Source organism: Salmo trutta, chromosome 9 (assembly GCF_901001165.1).
Source record: "Salmo trutta chromosome 9, fSalTru1.1, whole genome shotgun sequence".
Lineage (NCBI taxonomy): Eukaryota > Metazoa > Chordata > Actinopteri > Salmoniformes > Salmonidae > Salmo > Salmo trutta.
The window spans coordinates 41,510,608-41,526,822 of NC_042965.1; the positions used below are offsets into that span (position 1 = coordinate 41,510,608).

The 16,215-nt window shown below is 42.6% G+C and overlaps 1 protein-coding gene across 1 annotated transcript; it reads left to right on the forward strand.

The window, feature by feature from the left end:
- The first annotated feature begins 1,791 nt into the window (after positions 1–1,791).
- LOC115199646 (uncharacterized) lies at positions 1,792–3,774 on the forward strand. The gene is made up of 2 exons (XM_029761961.1): positions 1,792–2,360; positions 3,070–3,774. Exons 1-2 carry the CDS (start codon positions 1,896–1,898, stop codon positions 3,580–3,582), a joined length of 978 nt encoding a protein of 325 aa, XP_029617821.1. The 5' UTR covers positions 1,792–1,895; the 3' UTR covers positions 3,583–3,774.
- Positions 3,775–16,215: the final 12,441 nt, after the last annotated feature.

Genomic DNA, 16,215 nt, shown 5'->3' on the forward strand with positions numbered 1-16,215 from the left:
GAGAGGGAGGAAACAAAGGAATAAATAAACTAGGGAAAATCAGCAACACCTGGAGAGGGTGGAGACAATCACAAGGACAACAGATCATGACAGCAGTAAGATGGAGCATGAAATACCAGTCTTTTATTGTTGATAATATTGAATACCTATTGCTGGACAAGTTGCATACTGATAATTTCAGTGAACATTACCAAGCATTCACTGTGTTTGTTGGTGATGATGACAAAGTTGTTGTAAAAGTTGATGATCTGAAATTCTGTCCTTCAAAGTGCTGGTGGTGGTGATGAGAGCCTTTATGTTGTTACTTTGTTTGATAGGATTGAGTAATAGTCAGATCATTGGCAACTTTGTCAAGAGAATTGCATACCTAGTCTTAGGAGGACTTCCACTTGTGTTAAATAGCAACTTTGCAAATACTCTTGTTCTCATATAGTACATGTACTGAGGTGCCTGTGATGCACTGATTTCATTCTGAAGCACCTGTGGTGCACTGATTTCATTCTAACGCGCCGTGATGCACTGATTTCATTCTGGTGCACCTGTGATGCAGTGATTTCATTCTGGTGCGCTGTGATGCACTGATTTCATTCTGATGTGCCTGTGATGGACTGATTTCATTCTGATGTGCCTGTGATGCAGTGATTTCATTCTTGTGCACCTGTGATGCACTGATTTCATTTTGATGCACCTTTGATGCACTGATTTCATTCTGATGCGCTGTGATGCACTGATTTCATTCTGATGTGCTGTGATGCACTGATTTCATTCTGATGTGCCTGTGATGCACTGATTTCATTCTGATGTGCTGTGATGCACTGATTTCATTCTGATGTGCCTGTGATGCACTGTTTTAACTGTGATGCTCCTGTGATTCATCTCAGGCGCCTCAGTACATGTACTAAATGTGATGCACTATTTTCATTCTGATTAGCCTGTGATGCACCGATTTCATTTAAATGTGCCTGTGATGCATCTTTTTCATTTTATTATGCCTGTGATGTACTGTTCTCACTTTGTCCTAAATAAAGGAAACATAGCAGAGTCATTTCTCTTGTAAGGAATCCTTTATTGCTCTTGTTTAACTCACCTACAACTTGCAGGCTTGATTTATGAGTGGGATAGAACCAGACCAACAAAAAAAAAAAATCCTAGTGTGAATATTTAGCGCTTGCTAGTGTCAATTCAGCTACAGGATGCATTCTCTAGAGTTGATCCTCAACACTGAAAGATGTTGCTGCTTAATACTGAGGGTGTGGAAAAAAACACACCCATGGATAATTGAATCAACATCTGAAGTGTTATATTCTAACACTCCAAGTGTTTCAATATTAACACTATCAAAAGTGTTACATTAACACTGAGTGGCACTATATAAAAACTGGATGAGTGTTTAATTACACTCCCATGGGTCATTTGAAGTGTTATATCTTAACACTCAGTGTTTCAATATTAAACTACAAGTGTTAAAATAAGAGTGGACCTATATAAACACAGGATGAGTGTTAAAATTAACACACCTGGTGTTAAATTAACACTTTCAAATTTGCTGTATGGAGACCAGATTTTGAACATGTTTATGCTGCTCATTTTGATGTCACTCTGAAATTAAAGGCCTAATTTTCTTATTGAACAAGTTGTTTGTCAGTAAAGTGCAAGGTGTACACTAACATTTGCATTGCTATCTGTACCATCTTGTCAGACAAAACCACAGACTGTAAAATAACAGGATGGAGCTGCAACTGAGGCGTGTTTAGAAGAGGTGTAACCAGACTAGTAGAGGTCTACCAGGAACTAACATCATCACTCTTTTCATCTGGGGAGAGGAAAGTAGACAGGACGGTAGTCAGGAGACGCTGTAGAAACTCTGATACTGATAGGTTAGAATAAGGTGAAACATGGAGCACTTCAAGCCAGCATTTAACAGTCTGATCTCACAAGTGAGAAAAACAGCCAGTTTTACCGTGACCTTCTTCGCTCTTTTTCTATACCAGGTTGTGTTGGATGAGCACTTAAAATGCTTATGTAAAGACGGTGTTAAACCAGAGGTTACCCGTAACCAGTGTTTCCTCTACATGTTCTTGCCAGTTCTGATATTGTTTTTGTTCATTCTCTGGATGGACGGAGATTTTCAACGAGTCTTGAGAATTCCATGCATATGCAGATGTAATTTGTTGAGAAGACTGGTGACAATCCTCATTAAGGCGGCTGCTATAGGGATGCTGTGGGTTGTGTCTGTGTTTATTGATGGGGACTGGTACGTGTGCTATCAAAGAGCAATGCTTCCCTGCAGGAACAACACCACACCCTCCGAAGAGGAACTAGAAAAGCAACTCGAAGCTCGTTTCAAAACAGAGTCCATGGTGAGTACCTTTCATTCTTTACTTGTTATTTATAAAAATTCCCCAGAGTATTGAGGGGGGCAGACCAGAGTATTGAGGGGGGGGGGGGGTGGATACTAGAGTACTGAGGAGGGGTGGAGACCAGAGTATTGAGGGGGGGGGGGGGGGGGGGGGGGTGGGGGGGGGAGACCAATGGTGTGTTGAATTTGCTTGAACGTTTGCTACATTGCGGAACGGATTGTACTGAACACGTTTACATTCTTGATCAGATCAGTCCAGACTTTAAGGAATGTTTGCTCCCTTTTGGTGGGTGTGGCGAGGAGTTGCTTGAAGCAATGAGAGATGTATTTAAAGGGCAGCAGCCATGCTGACAGCGTTCCTCTAGACACAACCCAACCCTCCAAGATTTTCAACTGCACGTTCAGTACAATGCTGTTTCCCGTCAATTGAACGTTTCAGAACATAAAAAACATATTGGACGCCGCCCAGAGTGTTGAGGGGGTGAAGACCAAAGTATTGAGGGGGGCGGGGGGTGGAGATCAGAGTATTGAGGCAGGGTGGAGACTAGAGTATTGAGGGGGGGCAGAGTTTTGAGGGGGGGACCAGAGTATTTGGGGGGGATTAGAGTATTGGAGTGGGGGGGTCAAGAGTACTTGGGAGGGTGGACAGAAGAGTATTGTTTGGTCTAAATATTAGATTATCTTTAACATGAAAACACATTTTGTTTCAGGTTATTGGCTTGGGACTGGTTTTGGGTCTGCTTCTTGCGACTTCTATTCTGACTGCAATACCTTGGATGGATATCTGTTATGTTATACGCAGAAAATGTACAAGGTACGAGAACATTAACGTGATGGATAGTACAATCAAAACTTATCACATGGCTCTTTATGAGGAGAATATTAAGGAAGAGATAAACATTCTTATTGAAAAAGACTTAAAGAGAACAGCTAAGGAGCGTGTAGTTCTTAAAATCAGAGAACTACTACCTCCCTCTTCGACTGCAGCCCCTCCAACCACCACCACAACACAGGGAGGAGGCGGGGCAAGCAGCAGCAATACACGTCCTGAGGTGGAAGATAGTAGCAGCAGCACCACCACCAATCCTGAGGTGGAAGATAGAGTGATCACCCTTGACAACCTTGATTTTGACAAGATATCTGATCTATATTCTGATATAATCTGCTCGCTGTTCACTGAACCGCCCGGTGCTGCAGCCTCTCCAGGCCTCGCAACCCCCTGACTGCCCAGAAGAAGAAGACGGGCCAAGCAACAGCAGAATCGTTTAGCGAACAACAATGGAAACCAGAAAAGAACAAACAAATTAAAAGGAACAATAACCAAAGAAGTGGCCAGATGCCACAACTTGAGGAAGGCCCTCAACCATAACTGTGGTGTAATACTGGTAAATGTTATAATACACTGCTCAAAAAAATAAAGGAAACACTTAAACAACACAATGTAATTCCAAGTCAATCACACTTCTGTGAAATCAAACTGTCCACTTAGGAAACAACACTGATTGACAATAAATTTCACATGCTGTTGTGCAAATGGAATAGACAACAGGTGGAAATTATAGGCAATTAGCAAGACACCCCCAATTAAGGAGTGGTTCTGCAGGTGGTAACCACAGACCACTTCTCAGTTCCTATGCTTCCTGGCTGATGTTTTGGTCACTTTTGAATGCTGGCGGTGCTTTCACTCTAGTGGTAGCATGAGACGGAGTCTACAACCCACACAAGTGGCTCAGGTAGTGCAGCTCATCCAGGATGGCACATCAATGCGAGCTGTGGCAAGAAGGTTTGCTGTGTCTGTCAGCGTAGTGTCCAGAGCATGGAAGCGCTACCAGGAGTCAGGCCAGTACATCAGGAGATATGGAGGAGGCCGTAGGAGGGCAACAACCCAGCAGCAGGACCGCTACCTCCGCCTTTGTGCAAGGAGGAGCAGGAGAAGCACTGCCAGAGCCCTGCAAAATGACCTCCAGCAGGCCACAAATGTGCATGTGTCTGCTCAAACGGTCAGAAACAGACTAGGTTTGAGGGCCTGACGTCCACAGGTGGGGATTGTGCTTACAGCCCAACACCGTGCAGGACGGTTGGCATTTGCCAGAGAACACCAAGATTGGCAAATTCGTCACTGGCGCCTTGTGCTCTTCACAGATGTGTTCAGTGTGAACCTGCTTTCGTGACAGACGAGGTGGAGAACGTTCTGCTGCCTGCAACATCCTCCAGCATGACCGGTTTGGAGGTGGGTCAGTCATGGTGTGGGGTGGCATTTTTTTGGGGGGCCGCACAGCCCTCCATGTGCTCGCCAGAGGTAGCCTGACTGCCATTAGGTACCGAGATGAGATCCTCAGACCCCTTGTGAGACCATATGCTGGTGCGGTTGGCCCTGGGTTCCTCCTAATGCAAGACAATGCTAGACCTCATGTGGCTGGAGTGTGTCAGCAGTTCCTGCAAGAGGAAGGCATTGATGCTATGGACTGGCCCGCCCGTTCCCCAGACCTGAATCCAATTGAGCACATCTGGGACATCGTGTGTCGCTCCATCCACCAACGCCACGTTGCACCACAGACTGTCCAGGAGTTGGCTTTAGTCCAGGTCTGGGAGGAGATCCCTCAGGAGACCATCCGCCACCTCATCAGGAGCATGCCCAGGCATTGTAGGGAGGTCATACAGGCACGCGGAGGCCACACACACTACTCAGCCTCATTTTGACTTGTTTAAGGACATTCCATCAAAGTTGGATCAGCCTGTAGTGTGGTTTTCCACTTTAATTTTGAGTGTGGCTCCAAATCCAGACCTCCATGGGTTGATAAATTGGATTTCCATTGATTATTTTGTGTGATTTTGTTGTCAGCACATTCAATTATGTAAAGAAAAAAGTATTTAAAAAAAGTATTTCTTTCATTCAGATCTAGGATGTGTTGTTTAAGTGTTCCCATTATTTTTTTGAGCAGTATATATTTTACATCAAATGTGTGAAACGTCACATATTTGGTTGTAATATGTATAATGATATAGACATTAATAGAATCATACAATATATGTGAACCGTATGTGAAAACTGTGGCTTTCAAGTGAAATAATCAAATCAGCCACACAAAAATAAATTATAGAGAGTAGCAACCCTGTGTCTAGAAGGCTATTCTGTCTCACAATAAACTGTGTTTCTGGTTAAGGTGGCAGCAATAGTTTGGTACAATACAACTAGTATGGGTTATATGAGGAGGAGTGAACAACTGTGGGTGATAAACCTCAACAACTACCCTGTATAAACATTCATAATGTCACAGGGTGGAAATGTGAGCCGGGTGGCAAACATGAGCCTGTTAGAAAACAGTGATTGTTGACAGAGCTTTATTTCTAGGCTATAACCAATGTAACCTTCATCAATGAATATGTGTTAACCAGTGAATTATTGTTTGTCCTTTTGTTCATATTTTGTTACTGTTGATTATATTCTGTCTTTATATCTACCTTTCACAAAAAATAAAAAAAACATATATAATAATATATAACAATCTTAAAACCTGTTACGGCTGGCGGTTCCGTTGGCGGAACGTTTCCTCAATATCTGGTGAAATTGCAGAGAACGAAATTCAATTTTTTAAAGAAATATTTAGCTTTTATACAAACACAAGTGCAATACACAAAATTAAAGCTTAACTTCTTGTTAATCTAGCCACCGTGTCAGATTTCAAAAAGGCTTTACGGCGAATGCAAACCATGCGATTATCTGAGGACAGCACCCCATCAAACAAACACATGACAATCATATTTCAACCCGCCAGGCGCGACACAAAACTCAGAAATAACGATATAATTCATGCCTTACCTTTGAAGAGCTTCTTCTGTTGGCACTCCAATATGTCCCATAAACATCACAAATGGTCCTTTTTCGATTAATTCCGTCGTTATATCTCCAAAATGTCAATTTATTTGGCGCGTTTGATTCAGAAAAAACACCAGTTTCAACTCGCCCAACATGACTACAAAATATCTAATAAGTTACCTGTAAACGCTGTCCAAACATTTCAAACAACTTTCCTAATCAAACTTTAGGTATTATAATCTCCTCCTGTCTTCAATGTACCACAGCTATGGTGTTCACTTTGCAATACTATACATGTTTTTGCTGTTCATTTTGAAGAGTCTCTAAAATCAAAATACTTGTATTTTTCCTGTACAGCCTTAATGATCAATTAATTTTACATTTACATTTACGTCATTTAGCAGACCCTCTTATCCAGAGCAACTTACAAATTGGCGCATGCACCTTATGATATCCAGTGGAACAACCACTTTACAATAGTACATCTATATCTTTTTTGAGGAGGAGGGTTGGGGGGGTTAGAAGGATTACTTAATCCTATCCCAGGTGTTCCTTAAAGAGGTGGGGTTTCAGGTGTCTCCGGAAGGTGGTGATTGACTCCGCTGTCCTGGCGTCGTGAGGGAGCTTGTTCCACCATTGGGGTGCAAGAGCAGCGAACAGTTTTGACTGGGCTGAGGGGGAACTGTGCTTCCGCAGAGGTAGGGAGGCGAGCAGGCCAGAGGTGGATGAACGCAGTGCCCTACTTTGGGTGTAGGGACTGATCAGAGCCTGAAGGTACGGAGGTGCCGTTCCCCTCACAGCTCCGTAGGCAAGCACCATGGTCTTGTAGCAGATGCGAGCTTCAACTGGAAGCCAGTGGAGTGTGCGGAGGAGCGGGGTGACGTGAGAGAACTTGGGAAGGTTGAACACCAGACGGGCTGCGGCGTTCTGGATGAGTTGTAGGGGTTTAATGGCACAGGCAGGGAGCCCCGCCAAGAGCGAGTTGCAGTAATCCAAACGGGAGATGACAAGTGCCTGGATTAGGACCTGCGCCGCTTCCTGTGTGAGGCAGGGTCGTACTCTGCGAATGTTGTAGAGCATGATCCTACAGGATTGGGTCACCGCCTTGATGTTAGTGGAGAACGACAGGGTGTTGTCCAGGGTCACGCCAAAGCTCTTAGCACTCTGGGAGGAGGACACAATGGAGTTGTCAACCGTGATGGCGAGATCATGGAACGGGCAGTCCTTCCCCGGGAGGAAGAGCATCTCCGTCTTGCCGAGGTTCTGCTTGAGGTGGTGATCCGTCATCCACACTGATATGTCTGCCAGACATGCAGAGATGCGATTAACCACCTGGTTTTCAGAAGGGGGAAAGGAGAAGATTAATTGTGTGTCGTCTGCGTAGCAATGATAGTAGAGACCATGTGAGGATATGACAGAGCCAAGTGACTTGGTGTATAGCGAGAATAGGAGAGGGCCTAGAACTGAGCCCTGGGGGACACCAGTGGTGAGAGCACGTGGTGCGGAGAAGGATTCTCGCCACGCCACCTGGTTAGGAGCGACCTGTCAGGTAGGACGCAATCAAAGAGTGAGCCACGCCGGAGATGCCCAACTCGGAGAGGGTGGAGAGGAGGATCTGATGGTTCACAGTGTCAAAGGCAGCAGATAGGTCTAGAAGGATGAGAGCAGAGGAGAGAGAGTTAGCTTTAGCAGTGCCGAGAGCCTACGTGACACAGAGAAGAGCAGTCTCAGTTGAATGACCAGTCTTGAAACCTGACTGATTTGGATCAAGAAGGTAATTCTGAGAGAGATAGCAAGAGAGCTGGCCAAGGACGGCACGCTCAAGAGTTTGAGAGGAAAGAAAGAAGGGATACTGGTCTGTAGTTGTTGACATCAGAGGGATCGAGTGTAGGTTTTTTTGAGAAGGGGAGCAACTCTCGCTCTCTTGAAGACGGAAGGGACTGAGTAATGACTGAATACATTTGTATAGTAATGGATCAACACTGTCAGTCAACTAAAATCAACCAGCAATGATTGGGGTGATATTTGTATTGGTAAATTGGGTCCTACTCTTCATTTTATCATTGCCTAAAGGCCTAGCTAGGCGTTTTCAGTGGATCCACATGTAGAGAATGGTGTAAACAATGGTGAGAATTCTGTGAAAATTCTGAATAGAAGATTCTGATTGGCTCTGATCAACCAGTTGGCTGTTTGTGACATCATCAACACTAAACAGTAGTTGTATCTGTCAGATCAGATCTACAGTCATTTCTCTCCACTTTCTACTTTGGAGGATTGAATGATTCATAGCAGATCTTGCAGCGTGATAGGGTCCAAATTAACCTCTCTCGAGTATGTGAGACGAAATCGTCCCACCTAGTCAACAGCCAGTGGAATCGAGTGGCGGCGAAATACAAAAACCTTATATGCTATAACTTCAATTTCTCAAACATATGACTATTTTACACACCATATTAAAGACAAGACTCTCGTTAATCTAACCACATTGTCCGATTTCAAAAAGACTTTACAGCGAAAGCAAAACATTAGATTATGTTAGGAGAGTACCCAGCCAGAAATAATCACATAGCCATTTTTTAAGCTAGCATATATCTCACAAAAACCAAAACCACAGCTAAATGCAGCACTAACCTTTGATGATCTTCATCAGATGACACTCCTAGGACATTATGTTATACAATACATGCATGTTTTGTTCAATCAAGTTCATATTTATATCAAAAACCAGCTTTTTACATTAGCATGTGACGTTCAGAACTAGCATAAACACCGAAATCTTCCGGTGAATTTACTAAATTACTCTTGATAAACGTTTACAAAATACATAACAATTATTTAAAGAATTATAGATGCAGAACTCCTTTATGCAATCGCGGTGTCAGATTTTAAAATAGCTTTTCGCAAAAGCGCATTTTGGAATATTCTGAGTAGATAGCTCGGCCATCAAGGCTAGCTAAACAGACACTCGCCAACATCGAGGCTCAGTAAACTCAGAATTACTATAAGAAAAATTATATAAAAATTGGATTACCTTTGCTGTTCTTCGTCAGAAAATGCACTCCCAGGACTTCTACTTCAACCACAAATGTTGTTTTGGTTCAAAATAATCCATAGTTATTTTTTGTCATTTAGCAGACGCTCTTATCCAGAGCGACTTTACAGTAGTGAATGCATACATTTCATACATTTTTATTTTTTTGTACTGTTCAAATATCCTCCGTTTTGTTCGTGCGTTCAGGGTCCCTATCCGAAGGGGTGACGAGCGGATGCATGTCGTGACAAAAAAAATTCAAAACATTCCATTACCGTACTTAGAAGCATGTCAAACGCTGTTTTAAAAATCTATTTTTATGCTATTTTTCTCGTAAAATAGTGATAATATCCAACCGGCGACGTAGTTTTCGTTCAAAGGCTGAAAGAAAAACATGGCCACTTCTCGGGGGCGCACATATCCTGTCTCTGAGCCACCAGCCTGACCACTCAAACAGCGCTCCTGTACCTAGCCCAGAGACAGCAGAGATCTCATTCCATTTTCTGGTGCCTTCAGAGAGCCTATGGAGCCTTAGAAATTGTCACGTTACAGCAGAGATGCTGTATTTCCGACAGAGATGCCACAGAAAGCACAAGAAATGGTCAGAGAGGGCACTTCCTGTATGGAATCTTCTCAGGTTTTGGCCTGCCATATGAGTTCTGTTATACTCACAGACACCATTCAAACAGTTTTATAAACTTTAGTGTTTTCTATCCAAATCTATGACCTATATGCATTTTCTCGTTTATGGAAAGAGTAGTGACCGGTTTAAAATCGGGTACGTTTTTATCCGGCGTGAAAATACTGCCCCCTACCCTAGAGAGGTTTAAGGTCACTATCACAGACTTCCTGTAGACTGCCTGAACTGCTGTTAGTCTCCTCTAAAGGTTTCAGTGTACTGTCTGGTTGTAGAGAAGGAGAGAGGTAAGGAGACTAATTACTATTCACTACAACTGGTCACCAATGTTCTCTCTCATTTTCTGGGGGAATGAGCACATTTCAGGTCTGCTGAGGGCAAACTTTAAAATTGTACAAATTCTGTGAAACTTCTGCCGCGGGTGTTTATTGTGAACACAGACAGTACGCACTTTAAGTTACAGTTATAATGATGGCCAAGTAGGCTACTGTGGCTATTTGATCATAATGTAGGCCTTTCAGATTGGTCTACCGTCAAAAACAATGGTGAAAATGCATCTCATAACATTTTAACATGGAAATAGTTTCTCTATCATTCAGCCTACAGTAGCAGCCAATGTTGTGGTGTTCAAAGTAGATCTACATTCAGTGAGACTTTTGGAAAAAAACATATGCAGTGCTTGACATTAACTTGTTTATCCACTAGTCCTTCAGACAAAGAGGTGACTGAAAATGTGTGTTTGATGCAAGAAACACTTTACAAAATAAAGGAGGAGTGTATGGTTGATGAAACGGTGGAGCTCGTGGTGTAATATTGTTGTAAGTATGTTGAAGAGAGGGAAAGATTGAAGTGTAGGGTTCTTGAGGTTGGACAGGGTTGGGGGGGATTTGGGGGATGGGAGAGGGTCCTATTAGAAGTTTGTAAGCTATTTTTTATTTTCTCAGAAGTACTGAGTTAGGTAGGAGGATTAAGAAATGTTGTACACAGTGATTGACCCATACACTCCAGCACAGTAGGTGACAGCATGCACCTTTAACGTGGTTTGCGGACCGCCATTACATCATAGAAGAACAAGAAAGATGGCTAGAAATGCACCCGTTTTGTGCTGTTGTAGGAAGCAACCGCTCCCCCAGTGTTGAATTGAAATGAGCTGTCACTGGGATAATAACTCACTCACTAGGAAAGAATTATGAACACGTGCACATTCGGCTACATAGGCAGCTCTCTCTTTGATCTCAAAACAAGCACATCAAGTCATTGGTCTGTAGAGTATGTGCTGAGTCATGCCTGTCAATGCAATACAATCCTACTCTGGTGCGTTCTGCTTGCATGGTTCTTTTTGTTTCTGTATGTTGCGTTGAAAGTGGCTAATATTGGCAATTCCCACAGTAAAGGGAAACGTTGATCGTGTTAACTAAAGGGGGAAAACCAGAAAGTTCAGTGAAGTTCAGTCTGCGCAGATGGAAATGTCTTCTGTGTGTCAGTCCCGGGGAAGCTGAGAGCCCACGCACACACATGCCGTGTAGAGGGAAAATTGCCACCTGTTCACTCCACATGTTAGTAGAAGTCACATGGGATAGGGAGGGTCCGAAAACACATTACCAATAATGTCATCGGAGCTTAGAAGGGGCACAACTATCACTGGGGACTGGGGAACATGTCCCCCCCTCTCCCACACGTTCTGAAATTGCATTTTTGTCCCCCCCAATTATATAATTGTAATGTGATACGTAACAGGCAGGGGTGTGCTTCAGGACCAAGCGGACGCCTCCAAGCGGTCGGGTAGGCTGTTTGGAGTGTTTATCCGACTGATGTCCCCCCACTTCTAAAACCAAAGTTACGCCCCTTGATCTTAGAATGTGCCAATGTTTGTGAAAGATTCCCTTAATTTGTTCAGCAATTTAAATAGAGCATAGTAAGAACACAATGCCTCTTTTTGCGAGACTGTCCTTGAAAGAGATCATGTCTCGACTTTTTTTGGATGTTCTCAATGGCACTATTAATCTGACCATTTCGTACCCCCTCTCCTTGAATTTTCTTTGCATCTCAGTCATCTCTGCAGTTTTTTTGTCAAGACTTTCGTGTTTTTTAATGTAATATGTAATTTTTGGACTGTTTGTGTGTTTATAGTTTTGTTTAATGTTGTGTTAGTGTATGCAAGTTGTTTTGTCTGAAACGTTGGAAGCAGGTGACAACTATCAGCCCTCAACAAACTGTTTATGATCTGTAGGTTTCCTGTAAAGATCAGTGTATAGAACATTATCCTCACACAAAATCAGAAGATCAGGGAAACTGATTTGACGTGTGTCAGATTGCATAGTAAATCTCAGGTGCTCAGAACAAGAGTTAAGAAAAGCATGGAATGCCTGGAGCTGTTTAACATCACCCCTCCATAGAAACTAAAATATCATCAATGTACCGTTTCCAAATTATAATGTTAGGCAAGAAAACATTTTTGAGAGGATTGAGAATTGACTGTTTCTCCATGTAAACATCAATGATATAGGGAGCGTTACTGCATCAATGATAGAGGTAGAACAAAAATATAATAACTGTGATAAAATCTGCAGATTATATTGACAGAAATGTGATTTTGGGGAAAGAAAGTAATTATTTTGACCAAATTAGTTTTTGTGATGGCACCAACTGCTTTGTAGTTCTATTCACCAAATGTATATCAGGTTTATAACCAGTCTGTGTGAGATATTTGATGTAAGCTAACAAGGCTAAAGTTTAAAAGTGGAAGGTAGATAATGGTTGCAATGGTCAGGGTTAGTTGTAACAACTTGTGAGGAAATGTTACAACTAACCCTGAGTAAAACTGAATGCTTTTGGTACATGTTTTCCTTTTACGTTCAGCATGCTGAGATCTCTCTACACTTTTAAAGAGCGTCAAATGATGTAAGCAAGAGCAGGGGAAGTCAATCAGATCGGTTGCAAAGTTGTATGGTAAACATCTGCTCCCGCTCTTCCGTCCCCAGGCGCTTGAGGGCGCCCAGATTACCCTGCACACACGCTCCTGCCATCCATCACTCACACCTGCCCTCCCTCGCATCCCATCAGCGTTATTGGACTCACCTGGACTCACTTATCACATGTTAATTTCCTCCCCTATATTTGTCTGTTCCCTTGCTCTGTTCCCTGCTGCTGCATGTATTGATTTTGTCTTTCGAATTTGTTTCTGACGCTGTTCCTGTCTCGTCTCTGTCCATTATAATTAAATGTTTTACTCCCCGTACCTGCTTCGTCTCTAACAGCGTCATTCCGCGTGACAGTATGGCATTTGACGCTGTACAGATTCTGCAAAGAGAGAAAGAAGCTACTGGAGAAGGGATCGAGAGAGCTTCCTCATATAGGCTACAGTAGAGGAAACAAGGTCTTCATGGATGAGCAGGAGCAAAAGTTGTCAGAGGATCTCCTGAAGACAGCTGATTTATGTCCACTGTGCCCACTGCTATCCAGCCCACCCTCTCAGCCACATCCATCAAGCAGGCACTGGAAGAGCATAACAAGTCAAGCACTCAGAAGGGAATAAAAAACAAAAAACTGTCCTGCTTTAAGAAAACAAAGCACATTGAACAAGAAGATTCCAACGAGGAACATTTCTGCATTGTGTGCATGGAGCGTTTTAACAATTTCCAAGTCCAAGGAGGTTTGGGTGCAGTGCTGGGAATGCAAATTATGTGCCCACCAAGCCTGTACCCCAGGACAGCCATACCACAGTTCACAACTGTGACTTTGATTAAATGAACATGTCCAACATTCAGTCACAGACACACACACACACATACAGACACGCACACAAACACACACATACACACACACGCACACACGCACACACATGCATACACAAACACAAACACACAACACAAACACACACTCTCACACAAACCCCACAAACGTTCAGGTGTTTAGTTTAGCCTAGTTGTTTGGTTGAGAAAGACCACATTTTAGTGGAAAATAATAAAACATGTATTATTTATATTTATTATTATTTCTGCAAAATGAAATGTTGAACACGGCAATGCGGCTCTTGTGATCTCAATAAAGGCGTACAATAATTAGTTGCATGTCATGATTTATGCACTTTTCATTCTGTTACAATTCACTCTAAGAACTGTTACAATTTACCCTGGCTGGTCTGGCTTAGTTGTAAACACTTCACGCCTTCCATTTAAGACAAACACCATGCATTTGCAGTTTGATGTACATATATAATAACCACACCAATTTGTATTATAAAGTTTTGAATACACTACCATAAACGATCTCTGAGAAACTGACAAAAAGGTGAAAAGTGTTACAACCATCCCCGGTCTCCCCTACCATTCCAGATAATAATGTTAGACAATCATTTTAGACAACTGCTTGACAACACCTTTTACAAGAAACTCAGAAGTGACCCCACTTCCCAATTTCAGAACACTAACTTTACTGTCCTAGATGGGTATTCAAGTTCTGGTCAGAACCATTAAAGAACACAACTTTCTGGCAATTCAACACCCGAAATTGACACTTCCTCTACTTTGCCGAAATTACACAAGAATTTACAAAACTTCCGGGGGCGCCCTACTGTAGCGGGCATTGATGCAGTAACAGACCATCTGTCATTGATGCTGTAATGGCCCCTTTATCATTGATGCCTGTAATGGCCCCCTTCTGTCATTGATGCTGTAACGGACCCTTTATCGACTTTTGTTGACTATTTTATTAGATCAATGATCTCAGAACAGCTCCCCTCCTTGGTAAAGGACACCAGCATCAATTATCTATATTATTGAATCTCTTGATCCTCTCCCTGATATACAGATTTTTACAATTCGCTACTACCCATTTTCTCAACACTTAGGTCACTTTTTCAAAACTCTTCACACAGTTCTCCTAACCAACTTTCAGCTTGGCACAGCAGTTAATTTCACGTTCAAAATGCCCCAAACTACCAAAACACTTCAATATTTCTCAAATCAACTCGTTCTTCCATAACACTAGCAAAGGTTGTCACCCAACAAGCACACGTTGTCACTCATAAAACAATGACCTAAACAACACTAACAACAGGTAGCATTACACAATGTTTTCTTTACAAAACAATAATGACACCGCTCTACTGTTTAGAATTCACTGCAGTATATGTTACAGGAATGAATCAGACATGATGCAATATGTTTCAATATGTTTTATGTCATTTTATGGCATTGAGTGATTCCAAAATACAATAATTTGTATATACACCATCTACCGATACAGATACAGTAGCATTACTAGTCAACCCTGTCTTCTGCATTTGGCCACAGGTTCTCATCCACATCACATCTTATGTCTCTTTGGGCAATACACCTAGGCATGCTTGGTCCATCCCTGGCAATCTTCTGCAGATATGTCCAGGCATCCAGCATTCATTGCGTCCAGGAGGGACATTTGATCATGTGGATGGTGGTCATAAACCTTGCACCTCCATGAGGAAAATAATTCCTCTATGGGGTTGAGGAACGGAGAGTAAGGTGGGAGGAAAAGAGACATCCTGGGATGGCCTGCAAACCACTCTGTGACAGCATGGGAGTGGTGAAATGCCACATTGTCCCATACAATTACAAACGTTGTCCGATTTGGCCTCACTGCAACTCTTTCCTCACCTGGCACAACCCTTCCATAGAGGTCATCCAGGAATGAAATGAGACGCTCGGTGTTGTACGGCCCAATTCGTGGATTGTGTAACAGCCATCCATCAGAGGATATTGCTGCACACATTGTGATGTTGGCACCCCTCTGGCCCAGGACATCCACTGTGGCTCTTTTCCCAATAACATTCCTTCCTCGCCGCCGTGTTTGGGCCATGTTGAAACCAGCCTCATCCACAAAGATGAATATGTGGGGTGTTTGCCTGGCTTCAATCTCCATGACTCTAAAATAAATCCACAAGGCAACATAAGAGTTAGGCTATTACGGTAGTTTACATTATACCTTAAAACATGCCGTTGTGTGCCTCTGCCCTGTTTGATTTTGTTCAAAATCAGTTCTGTATTTTTTTAGTCATCTTACCTGGACTTATTGGTTCCTGAGTTGCTTGACTCGTTCAGAGTTTTGGTGGTGGTTGTGTCTGAGTGAGAAAAGAGTTCATGAAAATTGAAAGACGTAGTCATTGAATGCATTTTGTGCCAAAGCAATGAACAATTATCCATAGTTTAGCCCACATAGACTGCTGTTATGCTCACTGTGTGAAGAGTTTTGAAAAAGTGACCTAAGAATTGAGAAGTGGGTCCTAGCAATTGTAAAAAACTGTAAATTGTTAGTTACTTTTGAGTAATTGTGTATAATGACTGAGTCATTATACACAATTACTCCACATGGGGGCAGTATTGAAGCCATGGAAC